The 24,647-nt window shown below is 45.7% G+C and overlaps 1 protein-coding gene across 4 annotated transcripts in view; it reads left to right on the top strand.

The window, feature by feature from the left end:
• The window catches only part of CRHR1 (corticotropin releasing hormone receptor 1), a 65,348-nt gene that overhangs the window by 34,619 nt on the left and 6,082 nt on the right, over positions 1-24,647 (top strand). The window contains exons 3-9 of one of the 4 annotated variants that reach the window (XM_053362114.1): positions 7,241-7,360; positions 13,223-13,308; positions 16,794-16,900; positions 17,206-17,326; positions 18,680-18,833; positions 19,431-19,491; positions 22,766-22,838. In XM_053362114.1, coding sequence (XP_053218089.1) covers positions 7,241-7,360; positions 13,223-13,308; positions 16,794-16,900; positions 17,206-17,326; positions 18,680-18,833; positions 19,431-19,491; positions 22,766-22,838 — 722 coding nt within the window. Of the gene's footprint in view, positions 1-7,240; positions 7,361-10,055; positions 10,394-10,695; positions 10,942-13,222; positions 13,309-16,793; positions 16,901-17,205; positions 17,327-18,679; positions 18,834-19,430; positions 19,492-22,765; positions 22,839-24,647 lie in introns of those variants that run through there. The other 3 variants (XM_053362116.1, XM_053362115.1, XM_053362117.1) reach the window with 3 other exon arrangements.

The raw sequence follows: 24,647 nt of genomic DNA, 5'->3' as shown, positions 1-24,647 counted from the left end.
GTAGTTTCTCATTAAAATCAAACAACAACAGTTCTCTCGTCCAGCCCTACCGACAAGCTATATGGGTGTGCCGCTGGAAATCAATTAAACTGCTGAGGCTGCAAACAATGTCACGCTTAGCTGAGAGCAAGCCCCAGCAAACTCAGTGGGGCTTGCTTCGGAGTAAACATGCATAGGCTTGCTCTGCAAAAGCTGTTGTGGTTCCCAAGTATCCAGTGGTGCAATTAGTTAATTTTTATCACTCTGGACTTTGTGGACTTAAGTTTTTTGGCGGCAGGGTGTGTGTGTGTGTGTCTTTAGATGGTAAATGTGCATTGTTTCACTTATTTCAAAATACAGTGGTACCTTGGGTCTCAAAATGTCTTGGTACTCAAACAACTTGGATCCCAAACACTGCAAACCCAGAAGTAAGTGTTCCAGTTTGCAAACTTTTTTCAGAAGCTGAACGTGCTCCATTTTGAGTGTTACGCTTCTGATTTGAGTGCCACACTTTCACTTTGAGCGCCACACTTCCGTTTTGAGTGTTATGCTGAGGTCTGTCTATTTTTGCTATTTATTTTGCGCTTTTGTTTTTGCGGCTCTTTTTGTGATTGTGTGGAACCCAGTTCAGCTACTGATGGATTGTGTGACTGCTATACATTGTTTAGTGCTTTCATTTTATGGATCAATGCTCTTGTTAGATAGTAAAATTCATGTTAAATTGCTGTATTAGGGGTTGTTTTTAAAAGTCTGGAACAGATTAATCCATTTTGCACTACTTTCTGTGGGAAAGTGCACCTTGGTTTTGGAACGCTTTGGTTTTGGAACGGACTTCCAGAACGGATTAAGTTTGAGGACCAAGGTACCACTGTATGCTAAGCCAACTCTACTGTCCAGCTGACCTAAAGTTCTGCCCTAATGGCACGACTACTAAGTCTCACTGTGCTTTAATGGGGCTTATCCCCAAATAAGGGTGCCAAAGTTTGCAGCCTAAGTTATACTTGAGGCAGGTGGTGCCTGGCTGGACACACAGAGAATCCTTTGCCTACCACAGAAGGTGGTGGTGTGGATATATAAATGAAATTAGAATTCAGAAACACTTTTTACAAAGAAAAGGGCTAGAGAAATGGCTCTGAATAAGTTTTTTAAAAATACATCAGGGCCCAGAGCTGTGGTTAATGGTTATTTTTATTCCTTATCGTCTAGCTTTCTTCCAGCAGGATCAGAATCCAATTTTGACAGAGGCAGGCGCTCAAAAGCTTTCAAAAGGCACAGGTTCTTTTCCTCCCTGCCACAATGGCCAGTAACGAAATAAACGCAGCAGGGACTTAACTTAAAAACCACAGAGCCGGTTCCAAGTAAAATATAAATGATACACCCATACAATCTGCTTAATGGAACTCTAAGTACAATGAAGTTAAAATGATTTCATGCAAGCTTTATTTCATCCTTTAGCCACAAAGCATTTTACCTCTGTCCTTTTTTTCCTTTTATGGTGTGAAATACAGAAAAGTCGTGGGCATCTGTGACGAGCTGGGCAGGATGTGTATGACAGGCCACGAAAAGCATGACATTACTCATGTTTGTTTGTTTTTTTAAGTGTGCTTCAGCAGGTCACATTTGCTTTGAAGGAAAAGCACACCTAGCTGGAGCATGCTCCTTGTCTCTGAACCTCTTCCAACTTCCCACCCAAAATTGCACACACACTCCTCCCGGCAGCCATTTGTCATTGGAGGTGATGATTGCAGTAAAAGTTCAGGGCTAAGAGTTATTAGAAGAAGAAGAAGAAGAGTTTGGATTTGATATCCTGCCTTTCACTCCCCTTAAGGAGTCTCAAAGCAGCTAACATTCTCCTTTCCCGTCCTCCCCCACAACAAACACTCTGTGAGGTGAGTGGGGCTGAGAGACTTCAAAGAAGTGTGACTAGCCCAAGGTCACCCAGCAGCTGCATGTGGAGGAGCGGAGACGTGAACCCGGTTCCCCAGATTACGAGACTACCGCTCTTAACCACCACACCACACTGGCTCTCAGTGTGGGAGTTCACGTCATGAGGTTCTGCCCCATGATTTCTAGGCCCATGAGAGTCTTTTTCCTTTCGTCCCACCTCTTTCCCTAGGAAAACCTGCGGTTTACCACAGAATCAGAACATATGTCAACTCTGAGTCACGATTCGCAGCTTGGAAGTTTAGACAGCCAATCAGGTTGGGCGTGGGAGTGGCCCAGGCTTTCAGAAATGTATATAAGGAGTTGCTTTGCACCTGTTGTCCAGTTCTGTTAGTTCAATAAAGGTTTTTGCTGTTATCACTGTGTCTTGTCTCATGGGAACCCACCTATACTTCATTAAGAGTCTAGGTAAAGCCAAAAGTACATGTTTTTGCTGCTCCCTTTCATTTGCATCTTGTAATTGCTATGGATTTCTCTCATGCAAGGTGTGGAGGGATGTCCTCTGCTCTTGGGCACAGGGAAGCCTGTCGGATGACAAGGACAATCAAAGTTGATTAAGTGGGCAATTAGTTGCGGAAGGAAGCCCTGTAACGAATCTGTCTCTAGCCACCAAGACGGCATATTGCTTGCAACATGCTCTTTTAAGTAGGAGCAGCTGGTGGAAAGAGAGCTTTTCCCCTAGTGCTGACTTGGTGAAAGCAGGCATCAGTAGCTTCCTGCACCCTCAGGTTGGTGTAGAAGCAGGATTCTTTTAGAGTGTTGCATATGTGATTCTTGAGAGTGTTGCAAGTGCTTCAGAAGGACCCAGGTATTGAATGCTAAGCGAGTGTCCTGGCCACTGAGCCTCGGAAGCTACGTAGCTACATAGAAATTTTCCAAGGAAGCAATTTTGTAGCATGATAATTAAGAAGCAAGCCTGCTATCACACGATAATTGTTCTCTTCCAAACAAATGTGTTTTGGCCTGGAAACCAGTTAATTTTGAAAGTTTCCTAAAATCGAAGAGCACGGCAGCAGAACAGATGAAGTATGCATGGGATCTGAAATGAATAATGATTAGATTTTCAACATCCAATAATCCAGCTGTGTATTTGAATATATTCTGGGAGTTGCGTTGCTGTGTTACGAAAAGTGACTTTCCATATTTATTGTGTGTGTGTGGCTTGCTGCCTAACGAAGGACTATGTGCATTGGGCTGCTCCAAATATCTTGAGTGTGCCTCACATCTACCTATTATGGTGAGAAGTTTTTTTTACTTAGGTTGTGCACAAAGAGATCTGAATCCCAGTAGCAGCTGATCTGACTGCTGCAAAGCATATTGGACTGGGGGTGGTCATGGGCTATAGAATCATAGAGTTGTAGAGTTGGAAGCGATCCCAACAGTCATCTATTCCACCCCCTTCCAATTCAGGTTATGTTTATCTATAGGCAGAGTGGCTGTAGCTCAGAAGCAGAGCTCATGTTGCATGCAGAAATTCTAAATCTCAGTCCCTAGCATTTCCCAACTAAAAATGGATCTCAAGAGGCAGGACTGGGAGCACCCACTCCTGGATTTAAGAAAAGTAGACAGTACTGAGACAGCTGGACTCATCTGGTATTAGACAGTTTCAAGTATTCACTGTACTTGCATGCTTGCACCCGTCTCTCTGTAATATTTGCTCAAGTGGTGTGTTACATCCATACAGTCATCCATACAGGGATCTGTGCATTCTGACTCGGGTGAATGGAGTGGTAAATCAGATGCCAAAAGAAAAAGATCACCTTCTGCCAGTTGGCTCCTTATGCGTACGCCATTTCGACGGTTAGAAGAAGGAAGGCTCAGAAATAGCTGTGCCAGCCTTATGTTACCAATTTTGGGCACAGATAATGAATCAAGAGCATGAATGGAAACTGGATAAACCGCTTCTGAATTTGATCCTGCCTACGTACAGGCTGTACTTGAACAACACACAGTCGCATATCTCTTATAAGTGAATCCATCAAATCATCATCAAACTCTATCCTCTTTTTGCCTCTGTTGCAGTGACCTAGCTGGTCTTCCAAAGAAATACATCAAGGGTTTTCCAAGGCTCTGTAATATTATGAAGAGGTCACCTGGGAGGTACCAAAAGGTTAATTTCAACACTTTTATCGAATACCAAATTCCATACAGGGCAGTTTGACCAATTAGTCTTATCCACAGAACTGCAAAAAAGAAAGAGGTAGAAGCAAGGATGTCTCTGTTTAGGTCAAGACCATCTAGTTGTGCGTAAGTTATACCTTGAGGATAAAGCTCAGGGTTAATAGGCAGGTATGATCTTTTAACACTATACAGAGCTTTTTCTTATGAATATAATGCAATAGTCATTAGGTGGCTACTCTCCAAATATTTCTCAACATATTTTCCTTTTCTTAAGAGCAGGGTTGCATTGCTGAGGGAGAAGATGAATAGTGTACCCCTGTGCTGTTTCCCCAATTTAAATGTGTCCCTAAAGCTGCTATTTCCATAAAGGAGGAAGGGGAAAGGCAACGTGTATTGAGGTGTATCCAAAAAAATAATCATCAGAATGTGTGAGCTGTGAAGATAGGACACACATAGAAGCCAATGAACAGAAGCTCTGGCCAGCCTCCTGCTTGAGACCAAGTGTTCCATCCATACAGTCATCCATACAAGGATCTGTGCGAAAGAGCCATTGCCCAGTGGTGCAAAGGGGAGGGTTGTGGGAAGAATCTTAGGTCCTGTCAATCAATGGGTCCAGGGAACCGCCAGCAGGTAATAAGGCAACAATGTTGGGCAGAAGGTGGAAGTCAGTTGTGTAGGATGGCAGGAAGGGCATCAAGACCTTGGACAGAATAAAGTGAAGGCAAGACCCGGGAAACAGATTATTTACGCCAGTGCTCCAGAATGGGACATGAGCTTTCTGAGGCCAACATGTGCATAGGGTGCAAGGAAGGTTCTCCCAATTTGTTTAATTATACACCAGTATCTGGAATTACATAGCTTCTGCTTAGAGATGAAAAATTACGATGAACCAAACCAAAATTATTGTATGACAACTTTGTGTGATGAATTTGCATGCAACAGTTTCTAAATATTTCTGTTTTTGGTGGGCCCCCCTAGAGCCAGGGGCTATTCTGCACCACATATATTGTGTGGCTACCACTGTTCTGAGGGCACGCAGGGTGGTCTTGGTCCCCCCTCTTTAGAGATCAGCACAGCTGGGTTGCATTCTGGTTTTGAGGAGTGTGCTCCAAATATATTCACTACTGTCCCTTTGGGACCAGTGTGGTGAGGTCTGGAAAGATGCTATAAATATGTGGGGTATCAGCAGGGAGACATTCGGGGGGGGCGGTGCTGATGGAGAAAGCATGGCCCCTGGAGGGTAATTCTCATCTGTGGATATCTTGGCAGAAGGAAGCTCTACAAACACTTTTTTTTTCCTGTGCTGGTCCAGGGAGATGGTCTTAGGGTTCTTGGTACCTTAGTACTACTCCAATGCACGGACTCCTGAGTCCAGGTCATTTTGAGTTATGTATGGCCCAGTCTCTGTAGGGTCCAGGGTGAACATTAAGTGGCCCAGGCCCACCCAAGTCAGCATCAAATCATGTTCAATGTGCAAGTCTTGTTGGTGCAGCTTAAGGAAATAATATCAAGTTGCTGAACTCTGTACTTCAAATCCTGTTTTCTAAACTCAACAGCATCACACACAAACACACAATTTGAATTAGTGGGATTTATATCGTACATCTTTGCAAACAATCTAGGTGTTAGAACACTTCCCCAAATTAATTTCATCTCAGAGGTCTTCACCTCCCTCTCCTTGCTGCCATCAGGCACAGGGTTTTAGGGAACTATTCTTCCGATTCCTTATCTCTAGTATTATGTCTCTTATGAGGATAAGAAAAATCATGGTGGCAAAACAAAACAAATGTGGTGGTCCAAATAGAGATAATTATAGAGGGTTTTGAATCTCTCCACCTCCAAAGCTCCATGAATGGCTCCATGTGGGATGAAGTTCAGAGATGCAATGTTCTTGGCGATGGATTTTATAATTTTATTTAATTTTAATTTTTTGCTGTTTTGGAGAACTGCCTGTTCTAGGGCACACCAGAGGAGAGGCTGCTGTTTTCAGCATGGTCTTAAGTAATTTGAAGGAGCTAATTCCAGAAGCATTCAGAAATGACTCACTTAATAACAGAGACCACGGGCTAATTAGGTTCAGCATTCCAGAGGGAGGGAAGGAACCATGAAATGACATTTATTAAACAGTAGGACCTGGGTGCTTTTTGCAAATGTGACAAGCTGCATGCTGCCACCCAACCCCTCCCGGTGTCAAACCAAACAAGGGGGAAAACATGCAAGGCACAGAAGTTGTGTGGGAAAGCCATTGGAATTCATAGAATCCTGGAAGAGACCAAAGGCTGTGTAGGCCACATTAAACTACCCTCCTCCCTGCTCCAGGTTGCGCCAGCCAGCAATTGCCCTTCAGAAATGGTCTGGCAGCAGAGCAAATTGCTCCCGAGATGATTCAAGCAAGGGAGTCAAACCACACACCAGTCAAGTGGCAAACAAACCAAGATTGCCAGTCAATGGATGGAACTTTTCTTCTTAACCCCCAATATGGCAGTCGTCCTGAGCAAGAACAAAATGAAACCTCATCCACTGAGGGTTGCTTCAAATCCTTCAAACCTTTCTCTGCAGGAGACACTTTCATCTAGGAATTACAAACCCTCCAAGCATGCGTATTTTCCAGGGACAGTACTGGGTTTACAGAAGCCAGCCCGGTTTCTGATTTGATCCCGGAATATCCCGCTTTTCCTTAGAAAATCCCTATTTTCATCAGAGGGTAGGGTTGGCATATGTCCAGATAGAAATCGCTGAAATGTCCGGGGAAATCTGGCAATGAAAACTCGAGAACTTTGCCAAAAAAAGCTTGACAACTTTTCTGCCTGGATCTCTGAAATATGGCAACCCTAGTATGTGACCCTTGAGCCAAGGAGATAAGTAAGTGTACAACCTTTAGAAGACATCCGAAGGCAACCCTGTATAGGGAAGTTTTTAATGTTTAATTTTTTATAATTTTTTATATATGTTGGAAGCTGCCCAGAGTATGGAACGTGACGTCCCTATTTTCACTGGAGAAATGTTGGAGGGTATGTGGTGATGGTTGTTTCAAATTCTTCTCGTTAGATAAGTTCTGCATCCATGCAATTGTCTCAGTTACGCTTCTTTGGCAGTACAATTCTAGCCTACTGGGCCTCTGGATGGGCTTGTAAAAAAAAAAAAATGATGTCATTGTGATTATTTTGCTAATTCCTCTCTGCTTTCTTCCCTGTAGGTCCCCAGTGCTATGCCTTGGTGGATCTGATAGGGACATGTTGGCCTCGCAGTGCAGCAGGGCAGATGGTGGCCCGGCCCTGTCCTGAGTATTTCTTCGGAGTGCGATACAACACTTCAAGTAAGCCGGAAGGGGGGGGGGCTGCAAGGAGGGCACCTTGAGATAGACAGATCAGCCTGTTTTCATTCGTGGGCTGGAGATTCGACACATTGCCTTCATTTCCTTTAAGCAAAAGTTTGCAAAAAGTACTCGGTGGGCTCACATTTTTCCTGCAATTTCTAGGCGCAGATGCAAGAGGTTTTTCCATTTGTCCCACCACTTTCCCCGGGAAAATGTGTGGTTTACTGTTGAATCAGAACAAATGTCAAATCAGGTTTACTGCAGATTGGTGTTTGTTCCAACTCAGCAGTAACAGAAGGTTTTCCCGGGGAAAGAGGCGGGACAAAAGAAAAACCTCGTGGACCTGTGCCTACAAATGATGGGACAAAGGGGAGTGTGGATGAGCCCAATGTTGTCTCTTAACAGAGATGAAGAAAGGGAAGAACCCCAGTGATGATACTGTCAGAAGCTCAAATTTTGCAGTTAAATGGGGTGATGGTTATGAATCAGAACGACATGTTACCCTTCCAGGATAAGATGCTAATGTCTCTGATGCCCATGGTCTTGGGAGATTTTATCTACCAATGCTAAAAAGGACATTTTGTCATCTTGGCTATTCCTCATGGAGATTTTTTTTAGTAAGAAGCCTTTTTGTGAGGCTGACCAAGTCGAGAATTGCAGAGTTTTGTCCTGGGGGAAATTTTCAAGGCTGGGAAAGATGCCTGCATTTGTTCCACATTACAGTACTGACATAAAAGCTACGTACACATTAGTGGCTTAAAAGAAAGAGAAAATGCAGGAATGTCTTCACCCAATGTGCATTCCCTGATTTGTTTTCCCACGCTTGTAAACACACGCCCTACACAAATCCTATTCAATAAAGCTGTCATCGGCACATGCACAATGGCTGCCTCAAATTGTACACAATTCAGCATAACTGCAAAATGAACGCAGCAGACATATTCGAATCGGATAGAATCTAGCTTGAGGGAAAGCACATCAAACAGCAGTATTTCTCGAGGAACTACACGATAGATGTGGGTTGTGACTAACATCATGTTCATGCCCCTTCAAATACTAGCAGTGAGAGTGCACGGGAGCCAGAGTAAACCAGAATATGTACACAACCGAAGTCCTTCTTTTTGTTAGCGCCAAACACATAGCCTTGCAGCCCTTTCTAAAAAGAAAGAACCATACCTTGTGGGGAGTGGGAATGGCCAGGAACAGAGAAATGGGGGTGAGGAGTGTCATCCTGTTATGTACTGAGTTGAATAGGATCCAAACTGCAGCAGTCTGATTGGTCCTAGAACAATAGGATCCAAAAGGCAGCAGTCTGATTGGTCCTAGAACAATAGGATTCAGAATGCAGCAGTCTGATTGGTCCTAGAACAATGCAGCAGTATGATTGGTTGGCAGGAACTACCCAATCATGCTCCAGATAGAAGTGAATCCACAACCTGATTGGCTTACAGTAGAATTCCGGAATTAGCCAATCATGTGCAGCCCATTGTGTAAATAATGTATATAAAGCAGATACTTTGAGGGGACATTGATTCATTCCTCCTCACCACTATGAGCTGAATAAAGAGCATGAAATCACTTTGTGACTCTGAGTATATTTCACATGCTTAACTCCAAAGCAACTCTAGGGGAATGTAACCGCTTCAGTTCCACTGTGTGCAGAGCTTCTGGGGCGCTGCAGCAGGTACTGCAACTATGGGGGTGCCGGATTTTGGCACACTACACAGGGCGCCACTGAAATTTGAGGCGCCAAGGTCCACCCCTGCTTAACCCTTTCCACACCTACTCCCCCCCTGCTCCTGCCGCTCACCGTGGCAGCAGGGTTCAAAATGCATGTTTGAATTGGGGATACCCCTGGTGTGTGGGGGGGTGTCTCGGGCAAGGAAACAGCAAGTACAGAAAGGAGCTCCCTTCTTCCACTCCTCCTGCCCCGTACTTCTGTGTTCTAAATTTCCACCTTAAAAAATAAAAAAGAGGTCACTGTGAAGTAATAGCAAAATATGGAAAAATGAATTCATACCAAGGAAAAATGAATGACAATTCAAAGTTGTGCGAATTAATAAGAAATATTCAAGCGAAAGATAAAGCAATACCATTCCCCAAACAATAATAATAAATAATAATAAATTTCATTTATTTTATAACTGCACTAGTATTAACATGTAACGTGCAAATTGAATCACGGGGTTCTTCTATACTGCTTCCTCAGTGGTTGGATTATGCTGACCTCTTTGCAGACTTTTCTGCTTGATTTCCAGCTTGTCAGAAAGAGCCATAGTCCTGTCGCAACCCTGAACATCATGCTGGGGAAGAAAGCAGGCCATCTTCCTGCTCTCTTTGGATGGCATCCTATTTTTCCAGTTCAGTTCTTTTGCACTTTGTTGTGTTAAGCACCGCTAGGAACTTGGGGGGGGGGGCATGAATAAAAACTGGGAGGGGCAAGGGGCCTTGACAAGCCTCTAGGGTCTGAGGCTGCCATGTTGTCCACTGCCACCATCTTGGCCACCAGCATCACATACCCTCCAACATGTTGCGTCCCAAAATCGGGGCATGCGTCTTCCTGTCTGGGCTCCCTTTGCAATTCACGTGACCCGCGTGAGATCGCAGCCCCCCAAAAGCGCTTTTCCAGTACGAGATCTCGACACGCAATCATGCGATATCATGGCACCCAAAATGGCCGCCATGCTCGGGGGGGGGGGAATGGGATGTCCCTATTTTTCCAGGGCACTTGTGGGGTATGGGATCAGGGGTTCAAGTTGGTTTGGGCCTAGTGGCAGGAATACTGCCTGCCACAAAATACCTTTGAGTCCAAGCCAAGCCCTTTCCCAACACTGTAGGAGCTAAATGGCAGAGACGGCAAGATGCCTCACTATCCTGCTTATTTGAAGTCTATCCACATTTCACTTGGCTTGCTATGCCGAAGCAGCTATGGCTTATCACCCTTCCAATCTGACCTGACAGCTTTGATTTGAAATGAGTGGGAATAGCCTCATAGTTTCTGAGGGGATGAACGGCCAGCAATGAAGCTGTCATGTGAGCAAAAACGATCCTGTCACACAGTTTCAACAAAGGTTTAGCTTTCCCCTTTCCCTCCTTTCTCCTGTCAAGAGGGGAAAGCAATGCGTGTGTGTCCCCCCCCATCTCGTTCTCCAGGGGCTAAAGCTTATTAAGACCTTGACTTGCCACAGCCATATCCATCTTTGCTAAGGTTATCTGCAAGACTCCTGAGGAAAATATAATGGGCCAAGAAGCTCTGAGGAATTCACCAAAGCTGGGAAAAAAGCTCAACCCCAAGAGGCTTAACTAGGGGTTAGTGAAACCAGCCCCTGCCAGGAGCGCAGGCCCAGCACAGATACAAGAATCGCCTCAGAAATCTGTCTCAGGTTGTCTCTCTAAGATTCCCTGTCTAAGATTGTGAGTTTAGACAAGAGCTGAAAGCTGAGGGTAGGAGAAATGGCAAGGTGGTGTGAAGATAGACTGCTGGAGACTATGGAGGGTATGATATATATAGGACATGCGAGTGTTGTGGCAAGATCAAATGCAGAAGAAACTTCCTGTCCTTCTTGCACCGCAATATAAAGGTGTGCAGTTTCTTCACCCTTCCTCCTCGCCTTGCCCTCACTTGGGACACTTTGAGTACTTAGGTCATGTAAAATGCAGTAATTTGTAATGCGACTATTGTTGTAAAATGGTTTTTTCCAGGGGGAAAAATAGAGTTCCTTGCCACCCCTTTGCAGCCAGCACAAGTTCATCCCAAAGTATGAACGCAAAGTCAAGGGTGAAGCCAGCAGGCGCAAATTCAATTTTCTCCACCTTATCCATGGTTATGTCACAGGCCAACTGTGTAAGAACTTTGCCCAATTTGAAAACACCCTCTGATTATGTGTAATCCAATTCCGCTGCTGCTCAGACCACCTTTGTCCTAAAGAATACTAGATTGGGCCAAATTACATGTTCTGTATCAACTGTGTTTTTCAAATTGCGTTCTGAAGGGAGCGGGAGGCGCTTTCAGCAGACAATGACTGCAGAAGCATCAAAGACTGACTTGGCTGTGAAAACTCATCAAACATCAGAGGCTGGGCTTTCACATTATCTCAAGAACAATACTTTTCACTGAGTGCACTGCAGCTGAGTGGCTCGAGTTATGAGACACTCAGGGATACATGCATGTGTAAGCCATAAGTCTTCAGCCTGAATTTGTAACATCTTGTTTTATTGTTTGGGGGGTGGGGAATGATTAAGAAGTAGCTTAATTTGCAATTGGGTCAGTGAGATAATCACAAATGCATCATTGTCAGCAATTTTATTTCCTTATTGGGTTTTCCATGGAATGGGTAGATCAGGATTATAGGGCGCAGGGATACGGGCTGGAACATTGTTGTGTGGACAGTACCCAAAAAAAATTTAAATCATAGACTTGTAGAGTCATCTAGCCCATCCACTTGCAATGCAGGAACCGCAGCTCAAGAAATAGAATCAAACCTGCGTGCATATTAAGCACTGACCATGCCATAGACACCCACCTGGAAACACTTAAATATCACAGTTTGACACAGGTAGAGCATGTCAGTCGAAAGCTTAACTTCTGTAACAGGGTGGGGAAACTGTGGCTCTCCAGATGTTGTTGGACCCCAACTCTACAAGTAGCCAGCAAGGCCAGGGATGATGGAAGTTGTAATCTTATAACATCTGGAAGGCCAAAGGTTCCCCACCGTTGTTCTATAGACTAACAAGATAATCCTCAGCAATGAGGAACCTGTAGCCCTGAACTACATCTCCCAGCATCCTTCACCATTGGCATCACTGGTTGGAGCTGATGAGAGATGGAGTCCAGCCACTCTGTAGAGCAGAAGACTCTTAATCTCAGGGTTGTGAGTCCAAGCCCCACGTTGGGCAAAAGATTGCTGAATTGCAGGAAGTTGGACCAGATGACCCTCATGGTCTTTTCAACTCTATGATTCTATGATTCTATGACTATGTTCCCCACCACCTGCTACGCATGTTTAAAAGGTAAAGGGACCATTAGGTCCAGTCGTGGCCGACTCTGGGGTTGCGGTGCTCATCTCGCTTTATTGGCCGTACAGCTTCCGGGTCATGTGGCCAGCATGACTAAGCCGCTTCTGGCGAACTGGAACAGCGCACGGAAACGCTGTTTACCTTCCCGCAGGAACGGTACCTATTTATCTACTTGCACTTTGACGTGCTTTTGAACAACTAGGTTGGCAGAAGCTGGGACCGAGCAATGAGAGCTCACCCCATCACGGGGATTTGAACCGCCGACCTTCTGATTGGCAAGTCCTGGGCTCTGTGGTTTAACCCACAGCGCCACCCATGTCCCTGTGCTACACATGTTTATTCAGAGGCAAATCCCACATTGTTCAGTAGGGCTTCCTTAGTGTTTACAGAACTTCAGGCTGGTTCAAATAAGAAAGCCAGGGATTGTTTTGCTTGTTCTGTCAGCGTATCTTGTTCTAGCCCTCTTATTGGATAGAGAGAGGCAACTGAGGCCTCAGGCAACTGATTCCGAGTGTCATGAAATGGCAGCAAATTATTAGTTGTTTGATTTATTATCATTGTACTTTGATAGTCAGGGATGGGGAGAGATTCCTGTGGGACTGTATGCCTCAGGTACGAAAATAACTTGGCTAACCTTGAGTTCTTAAGGTTAGACATGCTGATGATTAAGCAGTATACAAATGCCTTGAATATTATAATAATGCCTAATTAAGGGGGTTGGGCAGAGGCGCCATTTGCTGTTGACCTCAGGCAGCCACCGCTGCTACTTCAACGAGTCTCTCACATAGCTTGTGTCACACTCCCAGGACCTCTCTCACTCTCTTTGTCTGCATTTTTCTTTTCCAGACAATGTGTACAGAGAATGCTTTGCAAACGGGAGCTGGGCAATCCGTGTGAATTACTCCCAGTGTCAGGAGATCCTCACCGAGGAGGTATGAACTGCCATACATTTCAAGTAGGGCTATATTTCATTATAAAGTGGCCATACCATGGCCTCACTACCACCTGAGTAACACAGTCCCTGGGGTTCTCTATATAACGGGCCAGATTAACTTTCACAACTTCCCTCAAAGAAATTGCCCTACTCAAATGTTAGTTCTACTCGGACTCACTGAAATCAAGGAGCATGGCTAACTTGGGTCGATTAATTTCAGTGGCTCTACTCCGAGTAGGGTTACCATTTGATGCAATCCTCTGAGAGTATATCTTTACCTGTGTTCTTATCTTGTGAAGTGCCCTGAACTCTTAGAATGAAGGGCAGTATATAAACGGAATAAATAAATAAAATTCACCCTGGCTTTTGAAAGTTAAGGTATTTTGCTTCCTGGGATCCACCTCCTTTTGTTGTTGTTGTTGTTTAATCTCCACACCAGTGTTTCCCAAACTTGGGTCTCCAGCTGCTTTCGGACTACAGTTCCCATCATCCCTGACCACTGGTCTTGCTAGCTAAGGATGATGGGAATTGTAGTCCAAAAACAGTTGGAAACCCAAGTTTGGGAAACACTGTTCTAGACTGTTCCATTTTTGTTCGGAACTGTTTTATTTGTCTTCATAATTGTATGGCTATATTGTTGTAACCTGCCATGTGACCTCATGATGAAGAGCAAATAAGAGATATTATAAATAGAATAAAGTTGAAGCAGAGATTACACCTTCTGGCTTTGTTTTAGCTCTAAAGCTGAATGACCCAAAAGTTGGGGTACTGATTCTGGTTTTATTGATGCCTTTTAATCTCCATGGATATATCAAGTGAGTGTGCAAAGGAGACTTTCCCAATGAACTAAGCTCTACAGATCAGATCTGTCGTCTTCTCTCTCTGCTGCTCTTAATAGTACCCAGAATGTACCACCTTGCCATGCCTCATAGTGGGGTCATCTCGGGCTTGTGGTCACCTTCTAAACGTTCTGATTTGGGTCCCTACTCTCAAGCCCTGGCCCATGGATTCTGCCATGGGGCAGAGTGTCACTGCAGCTGCGTAGCAACAGCCAGTGGCTGGTGCATATATTTTCTGACTATGCAGCTTGTGTGCGCGCATGTGTGTTTAGTGGAGGGGCACGAGAAGGAGGTGTGCAAGGAGTTTTCATGGTGTAGCCATTATCTGGAAAATCCCAGAAGGCTGTCACTTAATTAGAATTTAGAAAAGGTTCCTGGAAACATGATATATCCGCAGCGGCAATTACATTTGACTGTCCCTGGGGGCTTGGGTTGAAGTCGCAGGAGAGGGTGGCTGGATAATTAAATTAGCCAACTGTCTTGCTGTGAAGCTTGCATCCATTCTGTGAATTAGCAATTAATGTGGGGGGGGGGGAGGGGGGAGAGAAATAGCTGTGCCCCCCCTCTTTGTGAGAAGACAATAGCATCTTAAACATCAGAAGGCTGCAAGTTGTTTTTCTCCACAAGGTACTCTGTTCCACATCTCTGAGGATCCCTCCTTCTACAACAGGATGGTCCCAAGGCACAGCCCAGGGGCCACATATGGCCCTTGAGGCCTGTTTTGGTGGCCCTCAGCAACATTTGACACCCCTGCCCAGTAGTGCTGGGCTTTCGTGAGAGCTGGGCTTTGGGAAACAGGCATGAGGCTCTGACATGGTCATAGGGTCCTCCTGCCTCCTTCCCAAATCCTAGCTAGCACTTTCCAAGCTTTGGGAAGTAGATGAGATGGTCTAGGACCCTGACAGATTCTTGCACCTCCATCCCAAAGCCCGGCAACCTCATTTAGCCAGCTTTTGAAAGGTGGCACAAAGGCTGGAGGAGGGCACCCAGTTTTGACCTTGCTTCCCCTTCCCCTGGTGCGACAAGGCACTGTGTGGCCCGCAGGTTCCATGTCAAAGTACTCTTGCAGCCCATTTGGCATGAAAAGGCTGCCCTGTTCTACAAGCACTTTCATGTGACAAGACATAATGCCGTTAAAGGCTGAATGAATGTGACAGACCAGCCCTGCTGACCAGTCAGCTTCTGGGCTGCTTCCTTTTCCTATATCGCGCCTACCAAGTCCAAATACTACTCTTAGAAAAACATTGCTGACATTACAAGTGTCCCTATTTTTCAGGGATGTCCCTGATTTAGAGAAGCCATCCCAGTTTCTGATTTGATGTTCCACTTTTCCTTAGGATATCCCTATTTTCATTGGAGAAATGTTGGAGGGTATGGAATTATCCAACCCCCAAACCGCCTGAAGGCAATCCTGTTTAGGGAAGGGTTTTTTTTAAAAAAAAATGTTTAATGCTTTATTATGTTTTTATGTATGTTGGAAGCTGCCCAGAGTGGCTTGGGCAACCCAGTAAGATGTGTGGGGTATAAATAGTAAAATAATCATTATGGAATGTGACGTCCCTCTTTTCATTGTTGGAGGGTATGGCCAGTGTGGTGTAGTGGTTAAGAGCGGTAGACTTGTAATCTGGTGAACGGGTTCGCTTCTCCGCTCCTCCACATGCAGCTGCTGGGTGACCTTGGGCTAGTCACACTTCTTTGAAGTCTCTCAGCCCCACTCACCTCACAGAGTGTTTGTTGTGGGGGAGGAAGGGAAAGGAGAATGTTAGCCGCTTTGAGACTCCTTCAGGTAGTGATAAAGTGGGATATCAAATCCAAACTCTTCTTCTTCTTCTCCTCTTCCATCAATCATTGCACACAGTTCTTCTCAGACCCTCTGATGCTCAGTATCCCTGGATCCTGCCATTACTTAGTAAAACCTATGGGAAGATGGTTCAGGAGTGGCAAAAGGAAGCATCTTATTCCCACGCATGTAAAGAACAGGAAGAACGGTTGTAGCTCAGTGGTAGAGTACATATTTTTCATGCAGAAGGTTCCAGATTTCAGTTCTTGGTGTCTCTAAGAGGGCTGGGAAGATGTCTCCCTCCGAAACTATAGAGAGCTGCTGTCAGCCAATATAGACATCGCTGAGCTATGTGGACCAATGGTTGGGCTCAGTATTAAGCAACTTCTCGAACTGACTACCACTTATGCTGCTCCTTATAAAACATCATTAGCTAAACCCAGAATAGAAGGAGGAGGAGGAGATCATTTCACAGATGATCTAAAGGTGAACATGACGATAAAGGAGCTAAAGGGACCTGTGGCTCTCATGATGTTGCTAAGAGTCCGTTTCCCACCAATAGCAACCAGCGTTGCCCATGCTTAGGACTGATGGGAGTTGTAGTCCAGCAATGCCTAGAGGGTGCCAGATCCCTCCATCTCTGGTTTGAGGAAAGGGAAAGCATTGGATTCAGGGTAATGGCTAAGCAGATTCTGGTTGTTTAATGGAGGCTGCTTCCACCACCGGCTAGTGAAACAAGGTAAGAATATTGTGGCATTCTCTTTGGAGCATGGTTGAAAAGGTCTGAAGGAATTGGACTACAAATGATAGTTACTATGCTGTTGTGGCCCAATGCTGAACCTTTTCCTGCCTTTCCCCCTACAGAAGAGAAGCAAGTTGCACTACCATGTTGCTGTCATCATCAACTACCTTGGGCACTGCATTTCCCTGGCAGCACTGATAGCTGCTTTCGTCCTCTTCATGCGCCTGAGGTGAGTCAGGCCAAAGGGCCCACGAGATCATTTGAAGCAGCCTGTGCCTGCCTGCCACTGGCCAGATGTTTACACACTACAGCTCCTGCCAGCACAGCCATGCTAGCTGGGGCTGATGGGAGTTGAAGTCCCAAAAGCATTTGGAGGGTGCGCCGGGCTGGGGAAGGCTGATCTAAAAGTTAAAGAGAGGTAGGGGCAAGGCAATAACATGCAAGGGGAGGGGTTCTGCCTTGAGAGTGGGGCAGTTCATCCTTTGGGCCGTGCCTGTGCTGCCATTTTGCATGCTCTTTCCTTTTCTCCTCCAGGAGCATCCGGTGCCTACGAAACATTATCCACTGGAACTTGATCACTGCCTTCATTTTGCGGAACGCCACGTGGTTTGTGGTCCAGCTCACCATGAATCCAGAAGTCCATGAAAGCAACGTGGTAGGTTCTCCTCAGCCTGGCCTCAAATCTGGTGCTAGCAATTTGGCTTGGATGCCTGCTGGACTTTGGAAAACAAAACAAAAAAGCAAGGGGGATCAAGAAACTTTCCCCATGACCTTTGAGGTCGCTGCATCTTGACCTGTTAGATGAAACTCAAGCCTTGAAAACATAGCATCTCTATCAGGGTCTCTAGCTGTTTGTGGGCTACAATCCCCGGCATCCCTGACCACTGGTCCTGCTAGCTAGGGATGAGGGGAGTTGTAGTCCAAAAACAGCTGGAGACCCAAGATTGGGAAACCCTGATCTATAGTGTAAAGCCCTAAGATATTGTGAGCTGGTGATAATAGGGTTGCCATATTTCAAAAAATAAAAACCAGGACACCCCAAAAGTTGTTGAGCTTCCCCCCACAAAAAAATACCAAAAAAACACGCTTTCTCAATTGACTTGCCTAAGATCCAGAACAAAATGCTGCCTTTTGGAAATCCCCCCACCCCGATGTCAATTCCTCCTTTGAAATCCCGGTAATGTACGTAAAAATCCGGACATATGGCATCCCCAGGTGATGAGGCCTCTGTCAAGGGGCTGGAGCTGAGTGGTAGAGCATTTTGCAACATGCAGAAGGTTTCAGGATCACTTCCTGGCTTCTCCAGGTAGGCCTAGGAAGAAATGCCACCAATTAGTATATAGACCAACATGATCATGATCACTTGGCTTTAGCACCTTGAAAACATTGGCATGTCTTTAAGAGTTTAAAAGAGCCAGCCGATCAGGCCCATAAACCTGTCAGATATTTGCAAGTTGAACTGCAGGTATTTCACCATGACTGGTCCTACAGTAAGACCAAAAATGAAATTCTAATCCAGGTATCTCCTTGTTGGATTTGCTGGCAGAAGCCAAGGCAGCCTGGCTGAGGCTGGGTGGAATTGCCGCCCCTAATTTCTAGAGGGTGCCATGTTGTTGAAGGCTGAGCCAAGGAACGCTTTCAAGTCTGTTGATCTGAGCTACCCGGCAGCTGAGGTTCAGCCGGGGTCTCCTTAGTGTGAAAAGGAAGCTGAATTTCCATGAGCTCTAGCATCTTGAGAGTGATGCCGTAGTTTATTTGCAGATGGGTTGAGCTATCTTGCAGTTGGCTTTGCTTCGATCTGAAGGGTTGGGAATTTTAAAGCCGAAGGATGGAGCCTCAGCCTCACTGTTTATGAATGTTCAGCCGTTAGCAGGCGAAAGGGGACGATGCTAAGCTGTTCAGAGTAGCTGTGTCCTCATAGAGATAGGGTAGGCTTGCTTGTGGCTAGGATTTGTGGGGCTGTTTCCTCTTAATTCATCCATTCTGCCTGTTCTCTCACCACACACAGCCCTGGTGCCGCCTCGTCACAGCTGCCTACAACTACTTCCACGTCACCAATTTCTTCTGGATGTTTGGCGAGGGCTGCTACCTTCACACGGCCATCGTCCTCACCTATTCGACAGACAAGCTGAGGAAATGGATGTTCATCTGCATCGGCTGGTGTGAGTGGCAAGGAGAGGGGTGGCTGTAGCATATCCTGCAGGGTAGCCAGGCGACAAAGGGATAGCTCAGAGTATGAGACTCTCCACCTCAAGGTTGTGGGTTCGAGTCCCGTGTTGGCCGAAAGATTCAAGGGGGTTGGATTAGACTCAGAACTCCGCTGATGTTCAGGAGTACTTTTTTGTTTATCATGTATACCTTTTCAGAATCTGAAAGCACATTCTGGAGTTAAGCCATAGGGACCCAGTGTGTCTTTGTTATACGCTCAGAGGCACCATCATGCGTTCTAGTATGCGCAACAGGGCCTGAGGCTGAGCTGCAATGATTCCAGGGGCACAAATTAACCTATTCGCTCTGCAGATGCTCAGAAGCACTCTCATTCTCACTCATTATAGGAGCACTGAGCCCTCACACAAGAAATAACAGGCTCTGCATCTGAGCTTAGGAAATAGCACTGTGATAGTTTCGCTCGGTATGGGTGGGTCCCTGAGCTGAGGCCACATATCCCATTTGCTCCCCCAACTACCACAACCCCTTGCCTTAATGCCAGGTCATTCCTCACCGGATGCCCTGAGACCTGTCTTTGCTTTCATCCACAGGCATCCCTTTCCCCATCATCATCGCTTGGGCCATTGGGAAACTCTACTATGACAATGAGAAGTAAGTCAGCCCTAGTCTCTCTCTCTCTCTCTCTCTCCCCCATCCTGCTTTTCTGCTGCTATGGTAATGGCTTCTAGAGCAGGCTTGCACAGCCTTGGAGTGGGTGCTACGGAGGGATCTGGGGGTGGAAGGAGGGAAGCTCTGCTGGCATTTCTCCGCTTTGCACAAAGGCAATCAGGAGCAGACTTGGGGGCGATTTTAGCAGATGAGCAAGAAATCAGGAGTGGCCTTGCTTACAGGCAGGCAGTGTTCTTCCCCCACTCTGCCAACTACCACCCCAACCACCCATGAACCAAACAAAAAGCTCTTTACCTGCACCAAGAATGTGGATCAGTGGCTCTCAAACTTTTTGGAGGCCACCGCTCCTTTCGTTCCATAAACTCACCCCAGGGCCCCCTAACCTATAAAAAGCACTACTCAGAATAGTGAAATGCACCACCCACTAAGGGAGATGATAATGCAATGGAATTTGAAACAGTGGCAATTAATTGCACGTGCATTCAAATTCCAATTACTTAGTTTAATTAATCAGCAAAACTGATGAATGCTTGATCCAATGATACCAGCTTTTCAAAGTCTGATAGTCATTTACATCTCCAGCACCCCCTGCCACCTCTTGGCACCCTCCTAAGTAATCCTGCCATCACCTGGTGGGCAGTACCATCCACTTTGAGAACCTTGGATGTAGGTGTTTAAATTTCAGGGATATCCTAGTCCCAATGGATAGGATTAGTTCAGGGAATGGAAACCTCTGACTGGTGGGCCAGATTAGGCACTCCCCATTAAGCCCATGAAGCTGCTAAGCCAAGCCCACCTGCCCTCCACCTGATGTCACATGTCAGGTGTGTGGCAGGTAAAGCAACGGCTGGGCCAAAAAGAAGCCAGTAGGATCAATGGCGCCTGCAAAGACCCGTGTAGAGTGAGTGCCCTGCTTGGCTCTCTCCTAGCGCCAACAATCAGCTGGTTGTCAGGGCTTCGAGGGCCGTGTATCTGTTGCACTGGCTACCGGTGGAGTATTGGGTCAAGTTTAAGGTGCTGGTTTTGACCTTTAAAGCTCTTTGTGGCTTAGGGCCCTCGTAGTTATGGGACTGCCTCTCCTAGTATGCCCTGCAGAGGACCTTAAGGTCCATGGATAATCATAGTTTAGAGGTCCCAGGCCCTAAGGAAGTTAGATTATCCTCCACCAGGGCCAGGGCCTTTTCAGTGATGGCTCCAACCTGGTGGAATGCTCTGTCCCATAAGACCAGGGCCCTGCAGGATTTAACTTCCTTCCGCAGGGCCTGTAAGACAGAGCTATTCCACCTGGCTTTCAATTTGAACTTAGCCTGATCTTTTATTCCCCTTCCTTCCCTCCCCCTCCCCTTTTTATGAAGATTACCCACTCTGGGATCCCACAGCTAATTCTCCCCTGGTCTCTCCACTGGCCCAAATAGGACTAATTTAGCCAGCTAGCCCTGGTGATCATCTAATGCTTATTGGATGGATTTCCCCCCTAAATTGATTTTTGAATTCTGAATTTATTGTTATTCACGTTTTATACTGTATTTTGTGCTGTTTTTTGTTGCATCAAATAAGTGTTTTAAATTTGTTGTTAGCCACCCTGAGCCCGGTTTTCTGAACCGGGAAGGGTGGGGTATAAACAATTTATTTATTTATTTATTTATTTATTTATTTTTATTATCCACCACCCAGGGCTAAAGCAAGTCACCTGACATGATTATGATGTCAGGTGATTGGCAAGTGGGCAGCCCCTTGTGGGAGTGTTGCAAGCAATTTAGAATTGGGAAAACAGTGCGGGAGTGGAAGGGGATTAACGCACCCTCTTCCCAAGAGCTGCATTTCAAACCCAGGTTGCTCTCCCCACCCAACCCCTGCAGCTACTTTTATAAGAAACAGAATTTTTGAACAAGCTAGAGGTCCCATCCCAAATTTCCTAACATCTCTGCGTCCTTTGGCCCTTCATAGTGGGTTGAGCAGAGGTGAAGGAAGGAACGTTTAGCGTGCTCCCCAATTCTCTGTTCTGTAGCTTAAAAAAGTAGGCTAAAATAGGAAGATTCAGCAAATCTAGACAAACTTGCACAATTTATGGAGGTAGCAGAATTAAACTACTTGGTGATTTATTTTTTTAAAGTGTAAACACAGCACTGGGCATTGCTAATGAAACACCATCGTGGGAGGTCCCCTCCCCCCCAGCTAAAGCAGCCTGGGATTTAATGAGAGGGTCTTATGCCTTTCATTCTGGGCCCTTGATCCTGCTTTCCCAGTGACTTGCTAATGGAGGACATAGCAGCCCCCTGGCAAGTTGCTTCCATGGCCATTAATCACGCAGGCAAGCAGGATTGATTTGGGCTGGCTGCCATTTGCCTTAATTATCAGCCATGGCTTCTCGCTTTCAAGCTGAGTCCTGGCTGTGGCTATGGCTGAAACCAGTCACCCACCCTCTTGTTGGGGGTTGCAAGCCACTTAGAAAGGTCTTCTTGGCAGGTTTTTAGAAAATTGTTCTTTCCCCTGACACCTTTCCCTGCCTTTCTCAGCAACTACAGTCTTGAGGGGTGGTGAGTGGTGACAGTAACTCAGATTATGAGGTTCAAGCTGGGCGATGCAATAAATGCACGGTTTCATGTGTCTTGCTGAAAGAAAGAAAGAAAGAAAGAAAGAAAGAAAGAGAGAGAAAATAAATAGCAGGAATGAGACAGTGGGCCTGATCAGGGTAATGGTACCACGCATGGTAGGGGGTGGTTTCATTTTCTCTCCCAACTCCTCCTTCCCAACTGCACTGGTTTTATTTTCTTCCCCAAAACTACTATTTGTTTTGACAGAGAAGCCTGACATTGGTGGTAGCAGCTGTTTCCTTCTAGGAGCAAACAGCAGTATTGGGGTGTAGGGGTGTGGCTGATTGTTTTCATTGGGACCATGGCATGGGAGGAAGGGTTAAAAAGCACCCCTTCTGACACTTCCTGACACTTACCTATCCCTAAATATGCCGGCTGTTTGTTTTCATCAAATAGATCTGTGTGAAATGTGCCGTACGTTTTTCATTTTATACAGTTTAGGTCATGGTCTTCCAGCCTTGAAGCTCTTCTTCCTCATCCTACATATGTTAGGAGGAGGTTTTGGCCAAGGAAAAGCACTCTGCCCATGCCCAGAGATGCTCTTTCTTTATTATATCCTGCATCAGAAATGGATTTAAGGCCTGGAATCTGGTTCAGCTTCAACCGTGGATGAAGTTAAATCCTCACTGTGGTTTCTTTGTGCTCTGCATTCTGAATTACAGGTGCTGGTTTGGAAAACGAGCAGGGATTTATACTGACTACATCTACCAAGGTCCCATGATACTGGTGCTGTTGGTAAGAGCAGAAGTCCCTTCCTTCCCACTCTCAATACTTTTTCGGGGTACAGTGGGGGGGTGGAGGCTGCTTTTGCGGCTAAGGTAATGTAAGAACAAAAGAGGCCAAGACTCCAGTACCTTTTCATAATTGTGCAGAAATGGGAGCATCAGCAGCAAAAGCTGATCATAGGGGCCAGACCGATCCGTCAGTGGGAAATTCTGCACTAAAATTTCCTATTCTACCCAAATACAATAGCTCTGTCATTCTCTTGCATCTGGTCCTTCTGGAAGTAACCCTCTTGCAGTTTTGCAGTTTTTTGCAGAATGCCTAGGAGGGACACTTTTTTAATTTATTTTCAGCCAAACTAGATGTGACGCAAGCCGTGCATGAAGTTAAACCAGTCCTGATAGTTTAATCTTCACACATCTTAGATGGGAGGGAACTGGAGGCGTCACCTTGGGCTGAAGATTAGGGAGGCCCAGCAGCATGGCACAGACATGACATGGCATGCCTGTGATGTCACATGCCTAACATGCGCATAGTTGTGAGGAGGCCTTGCCCAGTGCAGCGCAGCTTCAATGGCCACGGTTCCTCCTCTCTCACACTCAGGAGGAGCTTGCCTTTGATGCTGTGCTGGCTCAGCTGTTTGGCCTCCTCCACCCCCTCAACATTTGCAGGGCTGAGACCCCTGCTAAGGAATATTGAGCGGCATGACGACAGTCTGCCCCCTAGAGTCAGCACTCCTGGAAGAGACTCTGTATTTGATCACTGCTTTTTCACTTATGGTTGGGGGGGGGGATACTGGCTCCAAGCATATCTTCCCCTGCAGGGAAAAAAGTTTAAAGCGGACAATTTCCATAAAGGCTGACTCCCTTTGCAATAAAAATTGTCCAGACTCGTAATTATTATTCAAAGCTTTACTAACCAAACTTCTTCAAAAGCAGGTACAAAAGAATCAATGGTACACCCAGAACGTTGTATAAAGCATGTACATATCCAAGAATATATTCTTAAATATATAATTACAACCAGAGCTGAGATCAGTGCTCTGTCTTTCCCATAGCCTGCATTACACTGCATCCAGCCTGGAGAGGCTTCTTATCACATCCTTCTCTCACTATGCCTGGGAACAAAAGGCAACCCGCTTCAAAATGGCAGATTTGCAACTGAATACCTTAATCATGTGATCTAAAGTTAAACACTCACGTGAGTGCTAGCAGAAAACAACAACAGTTAATTATCAACCCAGCTAGAGGCTGAGAGAGAGCTTCCTTCTAGCCAGTGGAATTTTCCGATGTTACACCCTTACCAACATGCATACAGGCGTTCTGCATTTCAGCGTGTGATTAAACAATTAGCACTCCACACCTAGGGTGGCCTGATGCAAAGGAGGGGACTTGCACCTTTAATAAGTTGCATAGCAAAGGGAATTTTCAGCCAATGGAGCCTACGTGACAAGCTCCACCTGCTGAAATAAACAACTATTAAAGATGCTCGAGGCCCCCATCCCTGTTTTGTATTTGACCACCTGATCCACATCAAATTCAGACATGGTTTTTAAATTAAAAAAATAATAATCCAAAAGTTTCCTGCATCACATCTAATTGGGCTCTTCCTTCCATCTATCGCTCCCACTCTTCCTTTCCTTATTGCTTTTGCCATCTTGGCACAACTTCTATCTTGCGCGAGCTCAACACTACCACCGGCACTGCTACCAACTGAACACAGCACAATTCGCACACCTCCCCTGCCTCCAGCAAATTTGTTAATGATGTTATTTGATGAGGATAATAGCAGCCGCTATCAGGCAGCCTAGGCTGATGCAGA

This window comes from Podarcis raffonei, chromosome 13 (genome assembly GCF_027172205.1).
Source record: "Podarcis raffonei isolate rPodRaf1 chromosome 13, rPodRaf1.pri, whole genome shotgun sequence".
In the NCBI taxonomy this organism is placed as follows: domain Eukaryota; kingdom Metazoa; phylum Chordata; class Lepidosauria; order Squamata; family Lacertidae; genus Podarcis; species Podarcis raffonei.
Note: the sequence above shows the minus strand (reverse complement) of the source record. Positions and strands in the feature narration are given on the sequence as shown.